The sequence below is a fragment of the Scyliorhinus canicula genome, chromosome 13 (genome assembly GCF_902713615.1).
Source record: "Scyliorhinus canicula chromosome 13, sScyCan1.1, whole genome shotgun sequence".
NCBI lineage: Eukaryota > Metazoa > Chordata > Chondrichthyes > Carcharhiniformes > Scyliorhinidae > Scyliorhinus > Scyliorhinus canicula.
Window position 1 is genome coordinate 93817432 of NC_052158.1, and position 23297 is coordinate 93840728.

General features: G+C 45.1%; 1 protein-coding gene across 6 annotated transcripts in view; it reads left to right on the plus strand.

The window, feature by feature from the left end:
• The window catches only part of schip1 (schwannomin interacting protein 1), a 1017794-nt gene that overhangs the window by 903196 nt on the left and 91301 nt on the right, over positions 1-23297 (plus strand). Inside the window, exon 1 of one of the 6 annotated variants that reach the window (XM_038817216.1) lies at positions 12381-12635. The exons of the other annotated variants lie outside the window; for them this stretch is intronic. Within the exon in view, the coding sequence (XP_038673144.1) occupies positions 12606-12635 (30 nt within the window). The 5' untranslated portion in view covers positions 12381-12605. Of the gene's footprint in view, positions 1-12380; positions 12636-23297 lie in introns of those variants that run through there. 6 annotated transcript variants of the gene reach the window in all.

Sequence of the window (23297 nt, forward strand, 5' to 3'; positions counted from 1 at the left end):
TGTCTCTGCGTAAAAGTAAACTATGGTACATATCTAAGCTCTCCTCCCACCCACTGTGGCTCAGAGAGTAAATGTACAATATGGTGGGTTGTAGAACCATGCAGGGCAAATTTTACCTCTGCCTTGTGTTCCGATTACAGAGGGACAGCCATGGGGATGCCACAATATGATTTCCATACTCCCAAACTAAGAAGTCGGGAAGTGTAATGAATCAGACGTAATTGCTATCCAGTCACCCTGTTGGTAACTTTATGTGTACGGATGTAGGATGAAGATAAGCTTAGCATTAGGAAAATTATCCTCTCGCAGATCCCCGGGGGGAGGCGCGAATGCCGGCTGCCCTATTCTCCAGCGCTGTTTTTTGGGCGGCGGCATCCCCGGCGATTCTCCAGGCCCCAATGGGCCGAGTGGCCGTCCAGTTTTGGCCAGTGAATTACTCACCTCACGCACGACAGGACCTGGCAGGTGAGTATGCGGGGGCGGTCCTCGGGTTGGGGGGGCCATGGTGCCCTGGCCTGCGACCGGGGCCTACCGATCTGCGGGCGGGCTTGTTCCGTGGGGGGACTTCTTTCCTCTGCGCCGGGCCCCTGTAGGGCTCCGCCATATTGCCAGGGGGCCGGCGCAAAGAAGAACCCCCGTGCATGCGCAGAAATAGGCCGGCCGGTCTGCGCATGCTCAAACTCATGCCGGCCCTTTGGCGCTGGCTGGTGCGGCGCCAACCCCTCTGGCGTCCACCTAGCCCCCAAACATTCAGAGAATTCCTCTCTTTCGGGGGGGCTGTTGACGCCGGAGTGGTGGATGCCAGTTTCCCCGCCGGCGTGGGGACTTAGTTCCCAGAAGGGAGAATCCCGCCCATAGATTTGGAGGAGGAAATTCTTACTCTCATTCTGGATTTTGTTCTGCATTCATCTGGAAGGGATTAATGTAAATTGGGTAACCTGGTCAAGTGGTTGCTCTATTTACCACACACTTCCAATATAATTAAATCTGCTATATGTGTTACCAGAAGTTCAGTGCTGTAATAGGAATACTGTGTATTTTCCCTGCTACTGCATGGGGTGGTATGCATCAACACTGTTAGTTTTTAAGGTCACTATTTCTCTGCTTTCGGGTCAGTGACAGGAATCATCAATTTTCTGAGAGTAAGGAAAAGCCTCTCTACAAAAGGATTGTTGAAGCTTTACCATTGGGATTGGCTGAGGCACAAGATATTGCATCTTTTAAAAGAAAATTGGATAAATATTTGAAGTAAAGAGAGTTACAGGGCTGCAGGGAAAGAGTGAGGCAGTGGGATTAGTTTTGAATTGCTTTCCTGAAGAGACAGCACAGATATGATTGATCAAATGATCTCTTGTGCCGTAAACCCTTATGGGTTTATGGACCTGAGGGTTACAACTCTGAAAACCAACTGAAACAAAGTCTGAAGCTTACTCTATGCTTTCACCTGATCTACATTTGATCTGACTTCTATGAATCGGTTACTGGAACATCCAGCAAATACTCATTCAGCCCCTTTTTGTATTTATATTTGTGCACATTCCGTGATTGATATTTGCCTATCTCTGTTAAATATTCTTATTTTTAATTGCTTGATTTTATCTTTCTTTATTTGTGTATTTTGCAAAGCAGGCTTGAGATCAAGGGGTTAAAGACATACTTATGGTTCTTATGCCATGGTTTAGTTAGTAGCAAACTTCACTTTGAGCCACAAGTTGTGGATTCAAATCCTGAGGCGACAACTCTGATTGTATAGAATCCCTACAGGGCAGAAGGAGGCCATTTGGCCCATCAAGTCTTCACCGGCCCTTGGAAAGAGCACTCTACTTCAGCCCATGCCTCCACCCTATCCCTGTAACCCTACCTATGTTTAAGGTCCAGCACCACGGTCTGAGTCCGCCATGGCGTGGCCACTGGAGGTCGCCGCCATGCGCATGCGCGGCCTCTGACCCGGAAGTCATGGGGGCACGTATCTGCAGCCAAAGCTGCTAGTTTTACAATGGCTCACTGCCAGCCCCCTGAAGGGCTATGAATATGTGGCCCAAAGACCACCGTTTATTACGAAGCATGGGGACATAGTCCCAAAAACAGAGCATCCAGCCCATGGTATTTTACAACATAGCAGCTCAAGTGTATCTGATAATTACAAGCCAGATACAAGCACCCCCCCCCCCTCCCCCGCAGGGGTGCTATTCTTTGTTGTTTGGCTGTTGTTGCAAGGGTACTTACAATTTTGCCACCCCTCAGACTGCAAGGGATGGGGCCTGAAGAGGGGCAATGAGGGGGGGAGGCCTGGGGGGTGAGGTGGGGGAATGAGGGGGGAAGACGAAGGAAGGAGTGAGGTGAAGAACTGAGAGGTGATCTGAAGGGAGGTTCTGGGGGCTGAGGGGCAGCTGAATGGATGGTTCACGGGGTGGGGGGGGGGGGGGGGGGGGGAGAGCTGCTTGCAAGCGATTTGGGTGGGATGGTGCCCTGCATGCGATGTGGGGTGGGGGGAGCAGCAGTTGGCTCTCAGTTGCATCGTGGATCCAATATCCCAAAATGTTCTTTTCCCAAGTACCCTTCCGGAATGGAGAATCCGAGCCCAAGTTGCTGTTAAAATGGAGGAATGCATTTCTCATGTTGGTGAAAGGTGCTCCATATATTTGTTTATTTTATTCTTACACAGGATGTGGGCATCACTAGCTCGGTCAACATCTGTTGCCCATCCATAATTGTCCTTGAGAAATTGGTGGTGAGTCACCTTCTTGAACTGCTGTAGATAATGAGGTGCAGGAAAATCCACAGTGCTATTAGGGAGAGAGTTCCAGGATTTTGACCCAATGACAATGAAGGAACGGTAGTATATTTCCAAGTTAGGATGGTGAGTGACTTGGAGAGGAAAGTCTAGGTGGTGGAGTTCCCGTGTATGTGATTCCCTTGGTCTTTTAGATGGCGCTGTTCACAGGCTTGGAAGGTACTGTTGAAGGAGCCTTGGTGAGTTGCTGCAGTGCACCTTCTAGATGTTGGGGCTGCACTTTTGCAGAAGCACTTGAGAACAAAGAAGCAGACTCATTAAAAAAAACTGTGGTTAGGAAAACACCTGTTACCCTGAGTTAATAGATCCCTGCAGAACTATAAAAATAAACAATCTGAATCTCTCCTTTGAAACTGCCTTGAATTGTCAATTTAAAAGTTTTTAGCAGGCAATGGGGCATGAAATTGAATGTAAACAATGCAGATAAAAGTGTTCTGCCTTCTAAGGCATACCCACAGACTTCCATACTTTAAAAGGCAATGAAATTAAATCTGTGAAAACCACTTCAATGGTTTCCACCACTTTAAAGGGATTACTTACCCCCTTAGCTCACAGACCTGTAAATTTGGCGTACTGACAGGCTTTTTAAAGATGTTCAGGGGTACCATTGAGAACACCAGCCTTATTTTGAGAAAACTATAATTTTTATATACTGACGGTTTAAAGACTGCAAATGGGGAAATAAGTCGAACCAGCCCCATCACAGGAGAAGTCCCGCCTTGAGCTCCTCCACTTCAACACAAGTTTCCCTTACCCCCACTTTCCATGAAGGACCCGCTCGGTACCCTGGCAGTAAATGTTGGAAGGATACTTACCACCTTGCCACTTCTCGGATTGCAAGGTGCCAGACTGGCATTGCCAAAGGACGGGGCCTGAAGGGCGGAGTACTTGGGAGGGGCTGAAGGGAATTTCTGATGGGGGGGACCTTGCCAGTAATTTGGGGGGCTGGGGGGGGGGGGGGGGGGGGTGCAGCCTCAGCTTTTTTTTGAGATCTTTAAAAAAGGTGCTCCCATCTCAGAGGTACAGGACCTGTCAGAAATTAGGTCCCACCCCTCTCACCCTGATGTGCCATGGAATGGCACGGAAAAGCCAATTCAACAACATAAAATCCAAGTGCCATAGCATGGAATGTCGGGGTTGCTCCTAGTGCCACTGGTTTTCCTGCTTGCGGGAGCAGTTAGTCGCGGTTCCGGCAAATCGTGCCCTTTGTCTTGGTGTGTAGATTCAGTAGACTCATCGAAGAAATGGAGGTTGTGAACATCATAAACTTACTCAATAATCGTTCCAAATTTTCTAACATGCTGGCCCTAGTATGGGTAATCTTCAAAGCACTTAGAGAAGTAGCATTTTGGCCAACTACCAGAATCTTCTCTTTGTTCTTCTTGATGCTGCACATAGCATTAGCTAAAGCTATGGCTTTTGGCTTTTCACTTGCATTACTATGTTGTAACAAATATCCAATTTGTGTGGGGAAGGAATGGTTTGATGCTTCCTTGTGTGAGTATTTGCGTCCATGTCACTTAATAGAAGTTTATTAGGCATCTTGTAAACGTTGCACATGTATTACCTGATAAAGCCATACAGGGCGGAGATTTCCCTAAAAATGGCAAAGTGTTATGTTCAGTCGGAAAGCTGGCGTGTATTTCCCCAAAGAAATAAGTGGCTGGACGAGGTCCCCGAAAGTTGACTTCGCCGTCAAAATAAATTCTCTGACCAATCGCCAAATGCGATTTCGGCATCAGCAATCGGAGAATCCAGCCCAAGGTTTCTCAATGAACTTCCCACACTTTGTCGTTTTTTTTGGAGGGGACATGTTTGACACCAACATTGGGAGAGATGGGGCCTAAACGCGCCAGCATGCCCAACTTCACAGAGATGCAAAGACTTCCCCACCTCAGTGATGACCTGTCTCCTCCAGTCTCCCCACCCCGACATTGGGGCCCTACCAATGGGTTGCCCTATATGCCCTGCCCCTTGGCCCTGCCAGGTTGTCAGTGCCAGGGCAGTGTCAAGGCACTGCAACAACCTCGACCACCTGGGGCTTCAATGGCCTCCAAGCCCTCCCTCGGGCATAGTGATCACATCTGGTCTCTGTTTGTGGAGACCAGTAGTGATTCCTAGTAGCGCCATGCTGAATTGCTGCTTAGTGTCCAGGTTAGGTTCCAGGGGACTGAACCTAGGTAGGGTGCTCTTTCAGAGGGTTGGTGTAGACCCCAAAGTGCCGAATGACCCCCTTTTGCACTGCTGGAATTCTCTGGTTCTATTCTATGGTTCCAAGACATCCACACAGACACAAAGAGAATGTGAAAATACCACACAGTGACCCTAGAGTCCGAATTAAACGCGGGTCCCTGGTGTTGTGAGGCAGCAGTGCAACCAGTGTGCCACCGTGTTACCCCATGTTATTTTGTTTCTGCCTTGTTTACTTCAATTATCTTGTTCATTTATTCTATCATGATAGAAATGAGGCTATGACAGGTGAGGACCTTGAGAGGATTGTTATCACTAAGGAGGTAGTGATGGGCAAGCTAATGGGGCTAAAGGTAGACAAGTCTCCTGGCCCTGATGGAATGCATCCCAGAGTGCTAAAAGAGATGGCTAGGGAAATTGCAGATGCACTAGTGATAATTTACCGAAATTCACTAGACTCTGGGGTGGTCCCGGTGGATTGGAAATGAGCAAACGTGACACCACTGTTTAAAAAAGGAGGTAGGCAGAAAGCAGGAAATTATAGGCCAGTGAGCTTAACTTCGGTAGTAGGGAAGATGCTGGAATCTATCATCAAGGAAGAAATAGCGAGGCATCTGGATAGACATTGTCCCATTGGGCAGACGCAGCATGGGTTCATAAAGGGCAGGTCATGCCTAACTAATTTAGTGGAATTTTTTGAGGCCATTACCAGTGCAGTAGATAACGGGGAGCCGATGGATGTGGTATATCTGGATTTCCAGAAAGCCTTTGACAAGGTGCCACACAAAAGGTTGCTGCATAAGATAAAGATGCATGGCATTAAGGGTAAAGTAGTAGCATGGATAGCGGATTGGTTAATTAATAGAAAGCAAAGAGTTGGGATAAATGGGTGTTTCCCTGGTTGGCAATCAGTAGCTAGTGGTGTCCCTCAGGGATCCGTGTTGGGCCCACAATTGTTCACAATTTACATAGATGATTTGGAGTTGGGGACCAAGGACAATGTGTCCAAGTTTGCAGATGACACTAAGATGAGTGATAAAGCGAAAAGTGCAGAGGATGCTGGAAGTCTGCAGAGGGATTTGGATAGGTTAAGTGAATGGGCTAGGGTCTGGCAGATGGAATACAATGTTGACAAATGTGAGGTTATCCATTTTGGTAGGAATAACAGCAAACGTGATTATTATTTAAACGATAAAATATTAAAGCATGCCGCTGTGCAGAGAGACTTGGGTGTGCTAGTGCATGAGTCACAGAAGGTTGGTTTACAGGTGCAACAGGTGATTAAGAAGGCAAATGGAATTTTGTCCTTCATTGCTAGAGGGATGGAGTTTAAGACTTGGGAGGTTATGTTGCAATTGTATAAGGTGTTAGTGCGGCCACACCTGGAGTATTGTGTTTAGTTTTGGTCTCCTTACTTGAGAAAGGACGTACTGGCACTGGAGGGTGTGCAGAGGAGATTCACTAGGTTAATCCCAGAGCTGAAGGGGTTGGATTATGAGGAGAGGTTGAGTAGACTGGGACTGTACTCGTTGGAATTTAGAAGGATGAGGGGGGATCTTATAGAAACATTTAAAATTATGAAGGGAATAGATAGGATAGATGCGGGCAGGTTGTTTCCACTGGCGGGTGAAAGCAGAACTAGGGGACATAGCCTCAAAATAAGGGGATGTAGATTTAGGACTCGGTTTAGGAGGAACTTCTTCTCCCAAAGGGTTGTGAATCTATGGAATTCCTTGCCCAGTGAAGCAGTTGAGGCTCCTTCATTACATGTTTTTAAGGTAAAGATAGATAGTGTTTTGAAGAATAAAGGGATTAAGGGTTATGGTGTTTGGGCCGGAAAGTGGAGTTGAGTCCACAAAAGATCAGCCATGATCTCATTGAATGGCGGAGCAGGCTCGAGGGGCCAGATGGCCTACTCCTGCTCCTAGTTCTTATGTTCTCATCATTAAATTTTGTATATTGATGTTTCATTAAGACACTTGTCGAAGCTTGTAAAGTTCAAAATATATTTTATACATAAACACAACAGTTCTGTCTCTTCTGAAAGGGGAGGGAGGGAGGTGGGGGGGGGGCGAGGGGAGAAGGGTGAACGGAGGGTTTTGACATATCAGTTATTCATTTTACAAGCTCAGGGTCTGAAAGCAGCACATGCCGGATGATCTCGAATGGTCCTTGTACCTGGAGGCTGGGCTTGCACACCTCCACCAGGAGGTATCAGGCTCCATATTACCTTCCTCCAGCTCATCCAATTCTGCTGGCAAGACATCTTCTGGGTGCATGAGCAGTCCATGTTGAATGGCAAAGTTGTGTAACACACTGAGTGTATCTACTTGCTTGGGTACAGAGTCCCATAACGAGCGCGTTCAGCTGGGTGTTTCCCGGCGCTCAGGGTGCTGAGAAACTCCACGGTTTTGAACAGGACTCTGTTCCCATTCGGATAGATTCAGGGCCTGAGCAGGGAACTCCCCGATAAGGCTGCACTTAGTGCCACTTTCTTCACTGAGGAGCTTTGCTGGTACGAAGTCCTTAGTGCAGATGATGCTATTTTCAAATTGTGTCTTGATCTCCCGACCCCCCATCAGAGTATAGATGTATAGATGTATAGATTGTTAATAGCTGAGTCCCCAACTCTGATCCGTATTGCACACTGTTGGAATCCACCTGCAAACTGAAAATTACACGTTATTCCTACTTTCTGTTTACTGTTCTTTAACCAATCCTCTTTCCATGCAAATGTGTTTACCACTTAAACCCTTATGCAATGCCCTTTCATGCGGAACTGTTCTGGCTCCCTGCTTTATTTTAATTTGTCTCCTTGGAGAGAAGCTCCTTGCTTTCGCTCAGTGTCCCCCTGGTAATAACGTATTGTGCAGAATTGCTGGTATATTTACTTCCAACCACTGCAAAACACAAAGAGGACACCAATACGCTGTGCTGCCATGCTGCTTTGTCTAATAAATGACTGTTTTGTGCAGTACTAAAAATCGGGTGGAGAGAAGGAAAAGAAAGGATTCACAATGCCTTAATTTGAACAAACGTCCTGGCCTGCTGTGTAGAATATTTAGGATTTAATTTTTGAACATAGCAATTTAGATTGAGTAAATATTCATACCAGCTCTGTAATTTGTCTTTTGTATTTAAGACTGAGATGACTCAACAGTGATGCTATATTTGCAATTGGGGGATTTTCCAGTTTTGGCAAGTCGCTCTTAGAATTACATTGTGCAGCAGATTGTGTTTTGGGGAGTTAATACGCATTTCCCATTCAAATAAAAAAATAAATTTAAAATTGCTTTAAGGAGCTTGGATGGCATGGAAGATAAGAATGTTGTTCCATCTTTCATTTTGGGAATTTGGTTTGCCATTTCAGTTCAGTATATGTCGGCATATAGATTGACAATGAATTAGAAATCTCGTTCAAAAATATGGTTCTGACGACTTCCGGTAGCAACCATGGAGTGAGTGGTCGCTTATTGAGAGCTCCGGCTCGTGGTGGACCTTTTTCCCGATTTTATGGTGGATTTAATTGACAAAACAGGAGACCAGTGAAGTAGAGGAGCAGGATCCCCCACCAGTGTATAGCTCCGTGGGCCAGAAGTGGTCTGAAAAGGAGAGAACGTTGGTCGAGACGCGAGCTGAGTCTGCGGCACAGGAGAATGTGGCGGGTGATCAGGGATCGAAGCTGCCGGTCCAGTGGTCGATGGAGCAAATGGTGGACTTTCTCCAGGAGAAATTTGCTCAGCAAAGAAAGGAATACCTGGATCAGATTCAGATTGGGATTGACCGTGCGGAACAGAGACTGGAAACTCAGGGCCATGCAATCCAGAAGGCTGAAGGGGCGGTGGCTGAGCACGAGGAGCAGCTAGCCGCAATGGCAGGTGGAGATGGGACTGATGAAGGACCACCAGAAGAGGCTGCAAGAGAAAGTGGAGGATTTGGAGAACAAATCACTCAGGCAGTGAGGGATTAGACGCAGGTGCATATCTGGCACGTGTGTTAGAGACGCTAAAGGGCGTTTTCTCGGCCCTTGGAGGTGGACAGGGCGCTCGGAGAGCTTATGAGGAAGCTGCTGAGGAATGAGCCGCCGAGGGTGATGGTGGTACGAATTCACCGGTTCCTGGACAAAGAACAGATCTTGAGGTGGGCCAGGCATACAAGGAGCTGCATATGGAAAGGGATCGAGCTGCATTTTTACCAAGACTTGGGTGCGGAACGGGCCAAAAGAAGGGCGTGTTTCAACAAGGTGAAATCGGCCCTCTTTAAGAAGGGGATGAACTTCAGCATGCTTTATCCAGCACGTCTGAGGGCCAGGAACTTTATTTTGGATCACCAGATGAGGCGATGAATTTTGTTAAGGACAGGGGTTTGGCTGTTGATGGAGGACATTGAACTTGGGGACGAATAGTTGTGTCCTTGTGCTGCTGCTAAATTTCTTTTTTCTGTGGGTTCTGTATGTATTGTGTTGCTCAGTTATGAATGCCGGGTTAACTTTGTTTTTAATGGAGGATGGTGGGTGGAGTGTTTGTTGGGGATTGTGATGTTGTGCATATGTATCTTCAAGTGGGGAAGAAGGAGATCAGTGGGGCTAGGATGCTTGGCACCATGGGTGGGGGCTACCAGGCTAGCTGGGCGGGCTAGCTCAGGGAAGTGCAGGTTTCTACTTTTCCGCTTCTACCGCCACAGGGGATACAGGACAAGGTAGTGTCAAAAACGGGAGTGGGGGAGGGGAAGGTCTCAAAAATTTATAAAGAGCTCGTGGAGTGGGCGGGAACCCAGATAGGGGAGGTAAAGCGAAGATGAGCTGGGTAAGGAGTTAGAGGCGGGCCTGTGGGAGGATGCTCTGAGTAGAGTCAACACGTCCTCATCATTTGCCAGGCTCAGTCTGATATGGTGGTTCACCGTGAACACGTGACTGTGACCCGGATGAGCAGGTTTTTGGGATAGAGGATAGGTGTGTGAGGTGTGCAGGAGGGCCCGCAAATCAAGTCCACATGTTTTGGTCATGTCCGAAGCTTAGGGGACTCTGGCAAGGATTTACTGATGTCATGTCCACTGTATTTAAAGAAAAAAAAGGATGGCACCGAGTCCAGAGGTGGCGATTCCTGGAGTGTCAGAAGACCCCGGAGTCCAGGGGGTGAGAGAGGCTGAGGTTTTGGCCTTTGCCCCCTTGGTAGCCCGGAGACGGTTCCTATTATCCTGGAGGGACTCTGGGCCCCCGAAATCGGGGGTATGGGTCAACGACATGGCTGGGTTCCTCAGGCTTGAGAAAGTTTAGTTCCCCCTCAGAGGATCAATGTTAGGGTTCGTTCAGAAATCGACTTCTTTGGGGAAAACTGAAAATGTTAGCAGATACAATAGGAGGGGGGTGGTTAAGGAATGGGGTGGGGGGTAGGGGAGTTAGTTAAGTTTAGTTCAGGCGGGATCAGCGAAAGGAGATGGAGGGACTGGAGAATTGTGTGTCTCAGCCATGTTGGCTGGGTATGGTTGCTGGCTTGCGGGTGGGGGGGGCTGCTACTATGTACTGAATTATGTTTACATTTGTTTTTGTACTTTCTGTTATTATAAAATCATAAATGTTTAATAAAAATGTTTTGTAAAAAAAATATGGTTCTGACAACAAATTGATTTAAAATAACTTTTTAATTTAAAAAAATGGCCCAAAGCACTTCACAAATTAATGTACTAGGGGAAAGACAGCTCGTCAGGAAAGAAGAGATTAAGAGTGACCGAGAGCTTGGTCTTGAGAAGATTTTTAAATGTGGTAATGTTTAATGAGTGTGTTACAGAGTGGAACACTGATGTGATTGAAGGCTGTGCCACCAGGTTTAATAATAATAACCTTTATTGTCACAAGTAGGCTTACATTAACAGTGCAATGAAGTTACTGTGAAAATCCCCTAGTCGCCACATTCTGGTACCTGTTCAGGTACATGGAGGGAGAATTCAGAATGTCCAAATACCTAACAGTACATCTTTTGGGACTTGTGGGAGGAAACCAGAGCACCCGGAGGAAACCCATGCAGACACGGGGAGAAAGTGCAGACTCCACACACACAGTGTCCCAAGCTGGGAATCGAACCTGGGACCTGGAGCTGTGAAGCAATAATGCAACCCACTGTATTACCGTGCTGCCCATGCTGCACTCAGTGAGGCCCACAGTACCTAAAAGGTCTCAAGTCCACTTCCGCATTAAAGTAATTAAGAAAAGATCCAAAGGCAGAATGAAGACAATTATTCTTTCCCAGTGAGTAGTCATGATCTGGGATGCACTGCCCAAAAGGGTGATTGAAGTAGTTTCAATAGTGACTTCCAAAAGGGAGTTGAATAACAATTGAAATGGAAAAATGTGCAGGGGCAGGCAAGTGAAAGTAATTGGATAGCTCTTTCCAACAGCCAGCTGAAAGGCTGGGGAGACTTCTCCTCTGCCATATCATTCTATGATTATATTGATCACAACTTACTCTATCTTGATACTTTATATAAAATGTATTTACAAAATTTGTCTTGTGTAATAAAACTGCGTGGAGCTGAATCATTTTATCTTGCAGGTAATCGTCCATTTCATAGAATCCCTAAAGAATCATAGAACCCCTACAGTGCAGAAGGTGACCATTCGGCCCATTAAGACCCCCAGAAGGATAACTCTACCTATGCCTCCCCTCACATCCCATCACCCAACCTAACCTTTAGAACCCTAAGAGGCAGTTTATCATGGCCAATCCACCTTACCTGCACATCCTTGGACTGTGGGAAGAAACCGGAGCGCTCAGAAAATCCTCGCTGACACAGGGAGAAAGTGCAAACCCCACACAAGGTCGGAATTGAACCCGAGTTCCTGGCGCTGTGAGGCAGCAGTGCTAACTGCTCTGCCACCGTGCCACCTTTGTGCTGTTGCATCATTTAGTTTTGAGTTACGCATCAACATTTCAGTGTAATTATTTTAAATCAATCCACAAATTTAAGCCTGTTCTTTTTTTAAAATATTACCAAATTGGTCAGTGTTGAATAGTCCATGAATTACTGTTTCAGAAACCAGACTTTCCCCATCATTTCTGTAATATGCTAGCAAATATTTTAAATATATGTTTTGCTAGCTGTCACGAAAAAGGATTTAAATATAAATGCTAGCTGCTGATACTTTACAGTTACATTTGTAAGTGCAGGATTTATGCCCGAGGTCTAAATTTGCTCAATTGTACCACTGATTTGCTTTTTGTCGTCTTCCATTTGATGGGCACTAGAATTTTTCCACATCAGCAAGCTCCTTTCATAAGCCACCAAAAGGTCACACCCGCCTCAAAACAGCTCTCTTTCCCTGTGTGACTACGGTATAATTGGCTGATTGTGTTTGTGGTGATTGACTCTCCCCTCCCCCATCGCAGTCCCAGATAGATGCTAGCTCCCCGAGGAGAATCTCTGCGATCGGCTCTGCTCCTCACAGACGAAGGCAGGGCCATTACGCAGTTTGCAGCTGCAGCAGAAGCATCCATTTTTGTCTGATACCAGCTTCGTGCCTCGCAGGGGTTAGCGTTTGTCCTCCCAGATGCTGTAAATCTGAACTCCGTACGACAGCTCTTAATTCTTTCAGTGAGCAGTGGCAGCTTTCATATGATGCGTTGAGATGGTACACCAGGAGAACTGTGCTTATCAGGTAAAGATGTCGTGATATGGAGAAAGATGCACTTGAAGTCTGCTTAGCCCGCTTTGTGAACTGCAGCAGTTTACTGTATTGTACATTCTGCTTGTCCTTAGTAACATATTAATTTAACGCAAAAAACGATTTCTAAATATTTTTAAAAATTGGGCCCTTTTGGCACTAGAATTTAATGACAGCGTGTAAAGCTTATGCAACAGTGCATTTTAGAGCAGAATTTATTGTGCGTGTGCGTAGATGAGGAGGAGGAAAAGAGGAGGAGGAGAGAAAAAGATCAAATACAGAGCCAGAGGGAAGTTAAATTCATCAGATTAAGACATTGTTTCAAGACAATATATGCATTGTCACAAAACATTAATTGATGTTTTAGTTACATAATTGTGAAAAAATTGCATTTGGGACACTGATAGATTGCCCAGCAGCAATTAAAGTTTTTTCTCTCTCTGGCATTACTGTAACTAATGAGTTCATGCCCTTTGGGAATTCTGACTGTGGTGGAGAGTATGCAGCAATCTTTCTTTGTGATGTTGTAGTTACTACCTATTGGAAAAATAACTATGTGAAAATTTATATGATTGTAAATCTTGCTTCTGTTGAGACAAAACCTCCACTCTAATTTCTTAAGTAATCACTGAACTGAATTTTGATGGCGGTAGATTATGATTGTTTTTCTAGATGCCATTTTCTAATAGCATAATCAAACTATTTGAATAGTGGGGGAAATAAGCTAACCAAGCCCACAGAAGTAAGTGACCTAAAAGGAATTGATCAACAGAGTCCATGGCCTCTGGGCAGTCTGATTATGGTGGAGAGGATGCAGCACACTTTCTTTGTTATGTTTGGTGACTACATTGAAGTACCTTGCTTCAGTAACTGGAAACCCTGTGGAGGCCTATGTCAATGCTCTGTCTGGACAGCAGCAGATAGTTACAGTAAATCAAGACCACCATTTATCAGTTTATAAGCACAATGTGGTGCATCAAATTTTCAAATGTCCACAAAAAATAATTTTATTTGCCACCACAAGAAAAGCCAGAGTATAATCATTATTTCACCTGCTTTAAGAATTTATCTAAATCAATTATAATGCATCTATGAATATTGGTCAAATGGTTCTTTTGACAAAATAGATGGCAGAACCAATCTGGTGCAAACAGAGTATGCCATGTTTACAAGTGTGGAGTACTGTATTCAAGCCACAAATTCAGGACCATGTAGACATCTGGCCACTGAACTCTGGAGAGAAACATTTAAGCCTCCCAAGGCAGAGCAGTGAAGGGCTGTTGGGCTGAATGCAGGACCAGAGTTGACATGTTGAGAAAAGGCTGGAGCAACTTGAGGTCTTCTGCCTTGAAGACATGCAGCTGAGAAAAGCTCTGTTTAAAAGAACAAAAAAATAGTGATATAAAAATAATGGCCAAGAAATTCTGCATTAAACAGCCTCCTATGTTTCCAATATAGTGGGCGGGTTTTGTACCCCATTACAAAGTGTGCCGCCTGCCATATTGGTAAATGACAAAATATTAGAGGGAGTTTCCTGCACCTGAAACAGGAATAAGTCCTTCATGTTTGCAAACAAGTAGCCTATCACCTAATTGAAGTCCACCCTGCAAGATTGGTTTACCCTGAGGCAAATAATTAACCACACAATTTATCCCTGACTAACATGATTAAAACAGATTATTGGTCACTAATTACCTTGCTAAATTCCTAAATTACAGCAGTGACTACACTTCAGAAGTGCTTGATTGGCTGTAAAGCACATTGAGACATTCATTCTGAGATTGTGAATAGCATGATATGAAGGTGCATTCTTTTATATCCTAAGCATCTCTTAGAATTTTAGACCAGGATAAAAGATGCCCAACTGTAGCCACCAATAAGTAATAAAGCACGTGTGTAGACGCCTCCCCCAGAGCTTATAGTCAGTACGTTTATCTATTTTTGCATTTGAAATAACCAGATACAGCTTTAGGATGAAAATGTACTTCAGTTCACTTCTGGTAATGTTCTAAACACAGCATTTTGTAATTCATGTCTGAAGTGAAATTTTATTTTATTTTTTTGGGCTTAATCCCTGCAATCTATGAACCAGCCCCTTTCATAACTGGATAATAGCTAATTTTAAACTGAATACCAGTTGACAGTGACAAATGCAAACATACCTATGCAGCTGGGAATTTTTTTGCTTTGCCAAATTAGTTTTACAGCAAAGGATGCTGCAGCTTGGGGAACTGAGACTATTCATTTGACTACATAAAGCAGGCATTGTGTATAGCACAAGATGGAGCTGAATGATGTGTTTGAACCTACGCACTTTTTTTTTCTGAGTTGTTTTGTTGATCATAAGAATGTTTTAATGTATTCCAGGGCTGTGTTTGGAATGTAACACCGAGCACAGCAACATAACCAATTTTGTAGTAAGTTGTGATTTTTAAAAATATATTAGCTTTATTTCATGAAGATGATTATTTGTTATTTTTTTCAGATTGGAAAGTCAAATATTTAACAATAATCAGTCAAGGTTAATACCTTAAAGTGGGAAAAAAACAAGTTGTATAGTTTTCCAGAAGGGCACATTGACAGAATTGCATCTCACATTGTACATTGGATTTAAATGCTTTAGGGTTCGGGCAAGTCAGTACCAGTCATATATTGGGCACACCAGTGGCTACCCTCAGTTTTTGGGGGCAATGTTGGATTGAGTCACAGTTACTGTTGTCACTGAACTATGCACAGTTTTGGTCACCTTAAGGCATTAGCATTGGAAGGAGTTCAGAGAAGGTTCAATGGCTGATTCTTGGGACGAGGGTCTTATGAGAAACGGTTGAGCAAATTGGGCCTATCCTCATTGGAGTTTAGAAGAATGAGAGGTGATCTTATTGAAATGGAAAATATTCTGGGTGGGTTTGGCCGGGTGGATACTGAGAGGATACATGGATACATGGGGGATATCCAGAACTAGGGGATACAGTTTCAAAATAAGGAGTCTCCCATTTAAAATGATGATGAGAAGAAGTTCGCCATCTAAGAGTTGTTAGGTTTTAGAATTATTTTGTAGAGAGAGCAGTGAAGGCTGGATCACTAAATATATTCAAGACGTGCAGATTTTTGAGTGACAAGAGAGTCAAAGATTATGAAGAGCAGGTAGCAAAGTAGAGTTAAGGCAACAGTAGATCTGGCATGACCTTATTCAATGGTGGAGCATGCTCGATGGGTCAAATGGCCTACTGCTGCTCCTATAACTTATGTTCTTGTGTACTATGCAGCAGGAAGAGAATGGTGATGAGTTTTGTTTCTGTTTTGTCATCAGGCTGCTCCTCATTTTGCAGTTTTGTTCTGAGATTGGTAAAGACCATAATACATAGGAGCAAAATTAGGCCACTTGGCCCATCGAGTCTGCTCCGCCATTCAATCATGGCTGATATATTCTCATCCCCATTCTCCTGCCTTCTCCCCATAACCCCATATCCTCTTATTAATCAGGAACCTATCTAACTCTGTCTTAAAGACACCCAATGATTTGGCTCCACAGCCTTCTGCGGTAAAGAGTTCCACAGATTCACCATGCTCTGGCTGAAGAAATTCCTCCTCATCTCAGTTTTAAAGGATCATCCCTTAGTCTGAGATGGTGTCCTCTGGTTCTAGTTTTTCCTACAAGTGGAAACATCCTCTCCACGTCCACTCTTCCGAGGCCTCGCAGTATCCAGTAATTTTCAATAAGATCCCCCCTCATCCTCCTGAACTCCAATGAGTACAGACCCAGAGTCCTCAACAGTTCCTCAAATGACAAGTTCTTAATTCCAGGGATCATTCTTGTGACCCTCCTCTGGACCCTTTCCAAGGCCAGCACATCCTTTCTTAGGTACGGGGCCCAAAACTGCTCACAAAACTCCAAATGGGGACTGACCAGGGCCTTATACAGCCTCAGAAGTACATCACTGGTCCTGTATTCTAGCCCTCTTGACATGAATGCTAACATTGCATTTGCCTTCTTAACTGCTGACTGAACCTGCACATTAACCTTAAGAGAATCATGAACAAAGACTCCCAAGTCCCTTTGTGCTTGTGATTTCCTAAGCATTTCCCCATTTAGAAAATAGTGATGCCTAATTCCTCCTTCCCTAACCTCACACTTTTCTACATTGTATTTCATTTGCCTCTTGATTGCCCACTCTCATGGCTTGTCCAAATCCTCCTGCAGCCCCCTTGCTTCCTCAATACTACCTGTCCCTCTACAGATCTTTGTATCATCTGCAAACTTAGCAACAGTGTCTTCAGTTCCTTCTTCCAGATCATTAATGTATATTGTGAAAAGAAGGGCACAAGTCTTCAACTCTTGGGAAAGGGGGTGTTTTTATTCGAAACAGAGCTCTCATACTCAGACTGGCACCTGTTCCATAGTTGCATTTCTTTGTGAGGGTATATTCCCATTTGATATTGCTCCAGTTAGAATGGACTCTTAAATGAGGCACTTTTTTTCCTTCCTGTTTCTCATTGATAATAATAATCGATTGTCACAAGTAGGCTTCAATGGAGTTACTGCCCATAAAAGCCCCTAGTTGCCACATTCCTGCTCGGGGAGGCCGGTACGGGAATTGAACCCGCGCTGCTGGCATTGTTCTGCATTACAAGCCAGCTGTTTAGCCCACTGTGCTAAACCAGCCCCAATTCAATAGAGGAAGAGTAACGTGGAAATGATGTTTTGGCCAAGAGTGGACTTGGGAGTGGGTTAACTTCGCTAAATAAGAATAGCTGTAGTAGCCCTACAATCCCCAACTACGGATCAAAATGGTTTCAGGTTATGGTGTATTTTTTCTGCATTGACAAATCTAGGACAAATCTACACTTTGCTCTGAACATATATTTCAAACATCTACAAAGTAGATTTACTGCAGCACAGTGACGGCTGTTTAACATTTTTAATAAATATATCCATAGTAGAGAGATATGCTACTCAAGAATCTGTCTCCAATCATGGACTTATTTCAAACAAATGAGAGTCCAGAATCTCCGACCCCCCCGCCGAGTCGGAGAATCGCCGGGGGCGGTGTGAATCCCGCCCCTGCCAGCCACCAAATTCTCCAGCACCAAAGATTTGGCGGGGTCGGGAATCACGTTGCGCCAGTCGGCGGCTGCTCACAGCGGACCCCCAGGGATTCTCCGGTCCGCGATGGGCCAAAGTCCCGCTGGCGTAAATTAGACTAGGTCCCTTACCGGCGGGATCTGGCGGTGCGGGCGGGCTCCGGTGTCCTGGGGGGGGAGGGGGGGGGGCGATCTGGCTCCGGGGGGGGTTCCCCACAGTGGCCTGGCCTGAGATCGGGGCCCACAGATCCACGAGCGGGCCTGTGCAATGGGGGCACTCTTTTCCTACGCTTCAGCCGTGTCAGCCTCCGCGATGGCCGAAGCGGAGGTGAAACCCCCCCCCCCACACACACACACACACACATGCACGGGGATGACGTCAGCAGCCGCTGATGCTCCTGCGCATGCGCGGACCTGTGCCGGCTGGCGGAGTCCCTTCGCCCCAGCTGGCGTGGCGCCAAAGGCCTTCCACGCCGGCCAGCGGGGCGCAAGCCACTCCGGTGCCGGCCTAGTCCCTGAAGGTGTGGAGGAATCCACACCTGACGCCGGTGTGGTTCACGCCTCTCCATCCCGCCTGGACCCCCCGCCCCACCAGGTACGGGAGAATCCCGCCCGAGATCTTTCAAACAGTGCTTAATTATTGAAAAATTATTGAACAAATGCATTATGTAAGGGGTGGCATTTGCTTATCGCTCTGCACTCTGATTTAATAGCTGCGTACTCTGACTGCTGCATCATTAATCGTTGGTTAGGTAGCAGCAGCTATGTGCAGTAGTATTGAATAACATGAAAGGGATTGTTTTCAGTGCCATTACTGACATTACCAACAGATGCATTCATCTGGTTTATCAAGTAATCGTTTATTTTTCTGTCCTTGATTTTATAAGAATAAAGTATTAGCTTGAATATCTTCCAAGTTTTGGTTTAAAACAATGTCATGACTTAAGGCTCTAATTTAAACAAAAACGACTGAAGTTGTTGGTCACGAACACCACATAAACAACCCTAATTTCAGGAATTCCTAAATGCTACAGATGTACGGGCTTGGCTGAACACAGTTAGAATAATTGGGGCATAAGTAACCCTTGAATATCAGCACTTGCTTATATAACTTTATCTGCAAATCTGTTTTAGTTCACATTTTAAACAACCCAGTGTTTCTAGATCTGCTCGCAGTGTTTCTAGATGATTTGGAGGAAAATGTAACTGGTCTGATTAGTAAGTTTACGAACGACACAAAGGTTGGTGGAATTGCGGATAGCGATGAGGATTGTCAGAGGATACAGCAGGATTTAGATCGTTTGGAGACTTGGGCGGAGAGATGGCAGGTGGAGTTTAATCCAGACAAATGTGAGGTAATGCATTTTGGAAGGTCTAATACAGGTAGAGAATATACAGTGAATGGTAGAACCCTCAAGAGTATTGACAGTCAGAGAGATCGAGGTGTACAGGTCCACAGGTCACTGAAAGGGGCAACACAGGTCAAGAAGGCATACGGCATGCTTGCCTTAATTGGCCAGGGCATTGAGTATAAAAATTGTCAAGTCATGTTGCAGCTGTATAGAGCCTTAGTTCGGCCACACTTGGAGTATAATGCTCAATTCTGGTCGCCACATAACCAGAAGGATGTGGAGGCTTCAGAGAGGATGCAGAAGAGATTTACCAGGATGTTGCCTGGTATGGAGGGCATTAACTTTGAGGAGAGGTTGAATAAACTTGGTTTGTTCTCACTGGAACGAAGGCGGTTGAGGGCCGACCTGATAGAGGTCTACAAAATTATGAGGGGCATAGACAGAGTGGATAGTCAGAGACTTTTCCCCCATGGTAGAGGGGTCAGTTACTAGGGGGCATAGGTTTAAGGTGCGAGGGGCAATGTTTAGAAGAGATGTACGAGGCAAGTTTTTTACACAGAGGGTAGTGGATGCCTGGAACTCGCTGCCGGAGGAGGTGGTGGAAGCAGGGACGATATTGACGTTTAAGGGGCATCTTGACAAATACATGAATAGGATGGGAATAGAGGTATATGGACTCCGGAAGTGTAGAAGATTTTAGTTTAGACAGGCAGCATGGTCGGCACAGGCTTGGAGGGCCGAAGTGCCTGTTCCTGTGCTGTACTTTTCTTTGTTCTTTGAGCTCGCCTTGAGACCTCTGATTCTCCCACTGCCCCTCCCCCACCGGGACCTGGCTCCTCCAGCATTAGGCACTCATCCATCATCCCTAGGCCCTGACCTCACCCTCCTCATCGCTATGCCTGAGCTTCCCCCCCCCCCCCACAAACCAATCCCAAACTATTCCCCACTGCTAGGTTCTGGTCCGTCTGTGCCCCCCTCATAGCCACCACAACAGGGTCAGAACCCCTCTTTACACTGCAGACCTACCTACTGCTGCTGCAGACTTCAGTGAACTACTCCTGGAGCTGTTAACCACACAGCATGCGGGAAGATCCCGAATTGAAGAGTTCCCTTCTTTTCTGACCAGCCTGTCACCCTGCGTGTCATATCTGCAAGTTATGTCCATATAGTACCAAGCGTGCAAGCCACGTGGTAAAGACTGGTAATTCACTGCCAGTTCCATGTGCCGGTCTGGTACGGTGATATATGGAGTAATTCAAAGGCTTGTAAAGCTCTATATTTTTATTCATTTGATTTGAACCTTGGAGTATGTTACCAAAACATTCTGCTTTAGATAGAAAAGCTCTTGAGGGCCATCACCTCCCATTTACCCCTGTGATCCTTACATTCTGTAATGTTGATCAGACCAAGTTTCTATTGGGATCCATTTTGGTGATGAACATTGTCTTTGTGAAGGCTAAATGAAGTGCACAGTGCTTAGCACTGCTGCCTCACAGCGCCAGGGTCCCGGATTCCATTCTGCCCTTGGGTGATGTCTGTGGAGTTTGCACCTTCTCTCCTTGTCTTTGTGGGTTTCCACCGGGTGCTCCGGTTTCCTCCGTAGTCCCATGATGGACAGGTTAAGTGAATTGGCCATGCTAAATTGCCCCTTGTGTTCAAAAGCTGGGTGGGGTTACAGGAATAGGGCAGGGGAGTGGGCTGAGGTAGAGTGCTCTTTCAGATGGCCAGTGCAGACTTGATGGGCTGAATTGCCTTCTACACAGTAGGGCTTCTATGATTATTTATTGAATGTTAATATTTACTTTTCAGCAGTACTCTCCTTTGGAAGATATTCCAAAGCATTGAACCTTACAGCTTAGATCAGGGGTGGGTAAACTTTTCCGTGCAAGGGCCACATTCAGAAATTCACAATTTTAAAGGGCCGCATAGTATATTAAGTAAAATAATTACTTCACCCGGTTATGATTCTGGGCGCCTCATATAGAACACAGAACAGTACAGCACAGAACAGGCCCTTCGGCCCTCGACGTTGTGCCGAGCAATGATCACCCTACTCAAGTCAACGTATTCACCCTATACCAGTAAGTAACCCAACAGCCCCCCCCCCCCATTAACTTTAAAAAAAAAAATATATATATATTTTTTTTAATCACTTGGTGGGCCGCATAAAGACCTTTGGCGGGCCGCATGCGGCCCGTGGGCCGTAGTTTGCCCACCCCTGGCTTAGATGGAGGCCACTTGACCCATTTTGTCTGTACCAGCACAATGCTGCGCAATACTGAAGCATCACAAAATTAATTTCGGTGCTGCACTCTTTATGTTTAACCGTGTCTCATTTTTGTCTGTTTCAAATAACTATCCAAATTTCCTTTCAAGAATGGAATGACCTCTGTCTCGGTTATTCCTTTTGGTAGCATATTCCATGCTCCAACTACACTGAAGACATGCTCTAGCCTTTTCCTCACTCCTGTTATTAACTCCTGAACCAGAGCTAATAGTCACTCCCTATCCACTCAATAAAAATAGTGGGCGTGGACACGATGGGCCGAAGGGCCTCCTTCCATGCTGTAAAACTCTGTCTCTATGACATCATACTTGTAAAATAGATGAGGTCCCAACCATACATCCTGCCAACACCAAGAGCCACCTCTTCGCAAATCTGAAACTCGGGCCCAAAATTTATTTGATAATGCCTCTGTGAAGTGCATTGAAATATTTTACAATATTAAAGGTACTATGTCAATCCAAATTATTATTATGTAGCTCCAGTGAAAAATGCTCCTCCGAACTTCAGTTCCCTAATCTTGACCTCATCCTGGTGAATCTGTGCCGTATGCACCCTCTGGTTTTAATTTGCTTTGCACCCAAAACTGCAAATAGTACTTTAACTGTGGCCCAACCACAGTTTCGTATAAAGGTATCATTACTTTTTTAACTGTTGGACTTTGGTTCTACTTGCAGTATAAAACCCAACATTCTGCTCGTCTTTTTTTATGTAACTGCAGTCACATTTTCAGGAATTATGCATTTCAATCCCAGTCACCCATCACCTTCAGTGTCTTTCCATTAAACTTTCATCCGCACTTTTTCTTTACCATCCAAAATCTATAACCTCTCTCTTACCCGTATGAAATTGTATCTGCCACTGATCTGCCTATCTTGTACTTGTATTCCTGAATGTTTTTATGGCTGCTCACACACTGTTTATTTACCAAACTCCCTACTTTTGTGCAGTCACCAAACTTGGTGATTCTGTCGCTGATGAGCCAACTCCCAATCATTTTCATTACACTTGGATTCCCTCCTGACATGCTCCATTTTGAACCTTTCTTTAGTCTGAGTTGCACTAATTTACACTGGCTCTTCATTTTGTCTCAAAACCCTGGGCTAGAGTGTAGTCAATTCCAGCCCTACTTGACCTGGAGCTACAACACAGGTGAAATTAGATTTCATTTAAAATACCCAAGGTCCTTGGTTGAGCCCAATAAACTGCAGTCACCAGGTTTGTAACTTTAACACAAGTAACCTTTGATTATGCACTGTATTATAATTAAACTGACAGAAAATGTAATGACTATTTAATACCCCTTTCCCCCCCCCTCCCCTTTCTAACTACCCCCACTCTCTATTTACACACAGACTCACAACAGAGGGGAAAGGGTGGTTGAAAGGTAAAGAAAATATTAAAAGGATAAAGGATCTTTGATGCACTGGGATGACTTCCAGTTACTGTCCTTAAGTTCAGGCTTTAATTTTGGTATTTATTCCTTCCAGGTTTGAGATGGTTTTCTCTGGCAAAGTTGTCTGCTTTCTCCGTAGATTCAGGGTTATTTCAAGTTGACAATAAATATGTACCAGACACTCACTGATTTTAGAACAACAAAGCAGTACTTTCACTCCAATAAGCAAGAGAGAGAGAGAGAGAACACATTCCTTCTCCTTCTAAGGTCTAAAAGTTTCTGCCAAGTTCTCTCAGAAAGCATCATGCAGAAACCATCATGCAGAAACCAGTCTCTGACTGTTGTCAGTCAGAACACTGTCCCTGGCCAACCCATCAGTTGTCAATTAACCAATCGAACCAAGTCCCATCAAAGCTGCTCCCGAAGATTTACTCCAAAGAGGCTGGTTTCTCCTCTCCAAAATACAAAACCTGGAAACATCATGTCCTGGCAAGCACTCTTCTGCTTATAATCACATCTTGATTATGGGTCCACAGATCAAA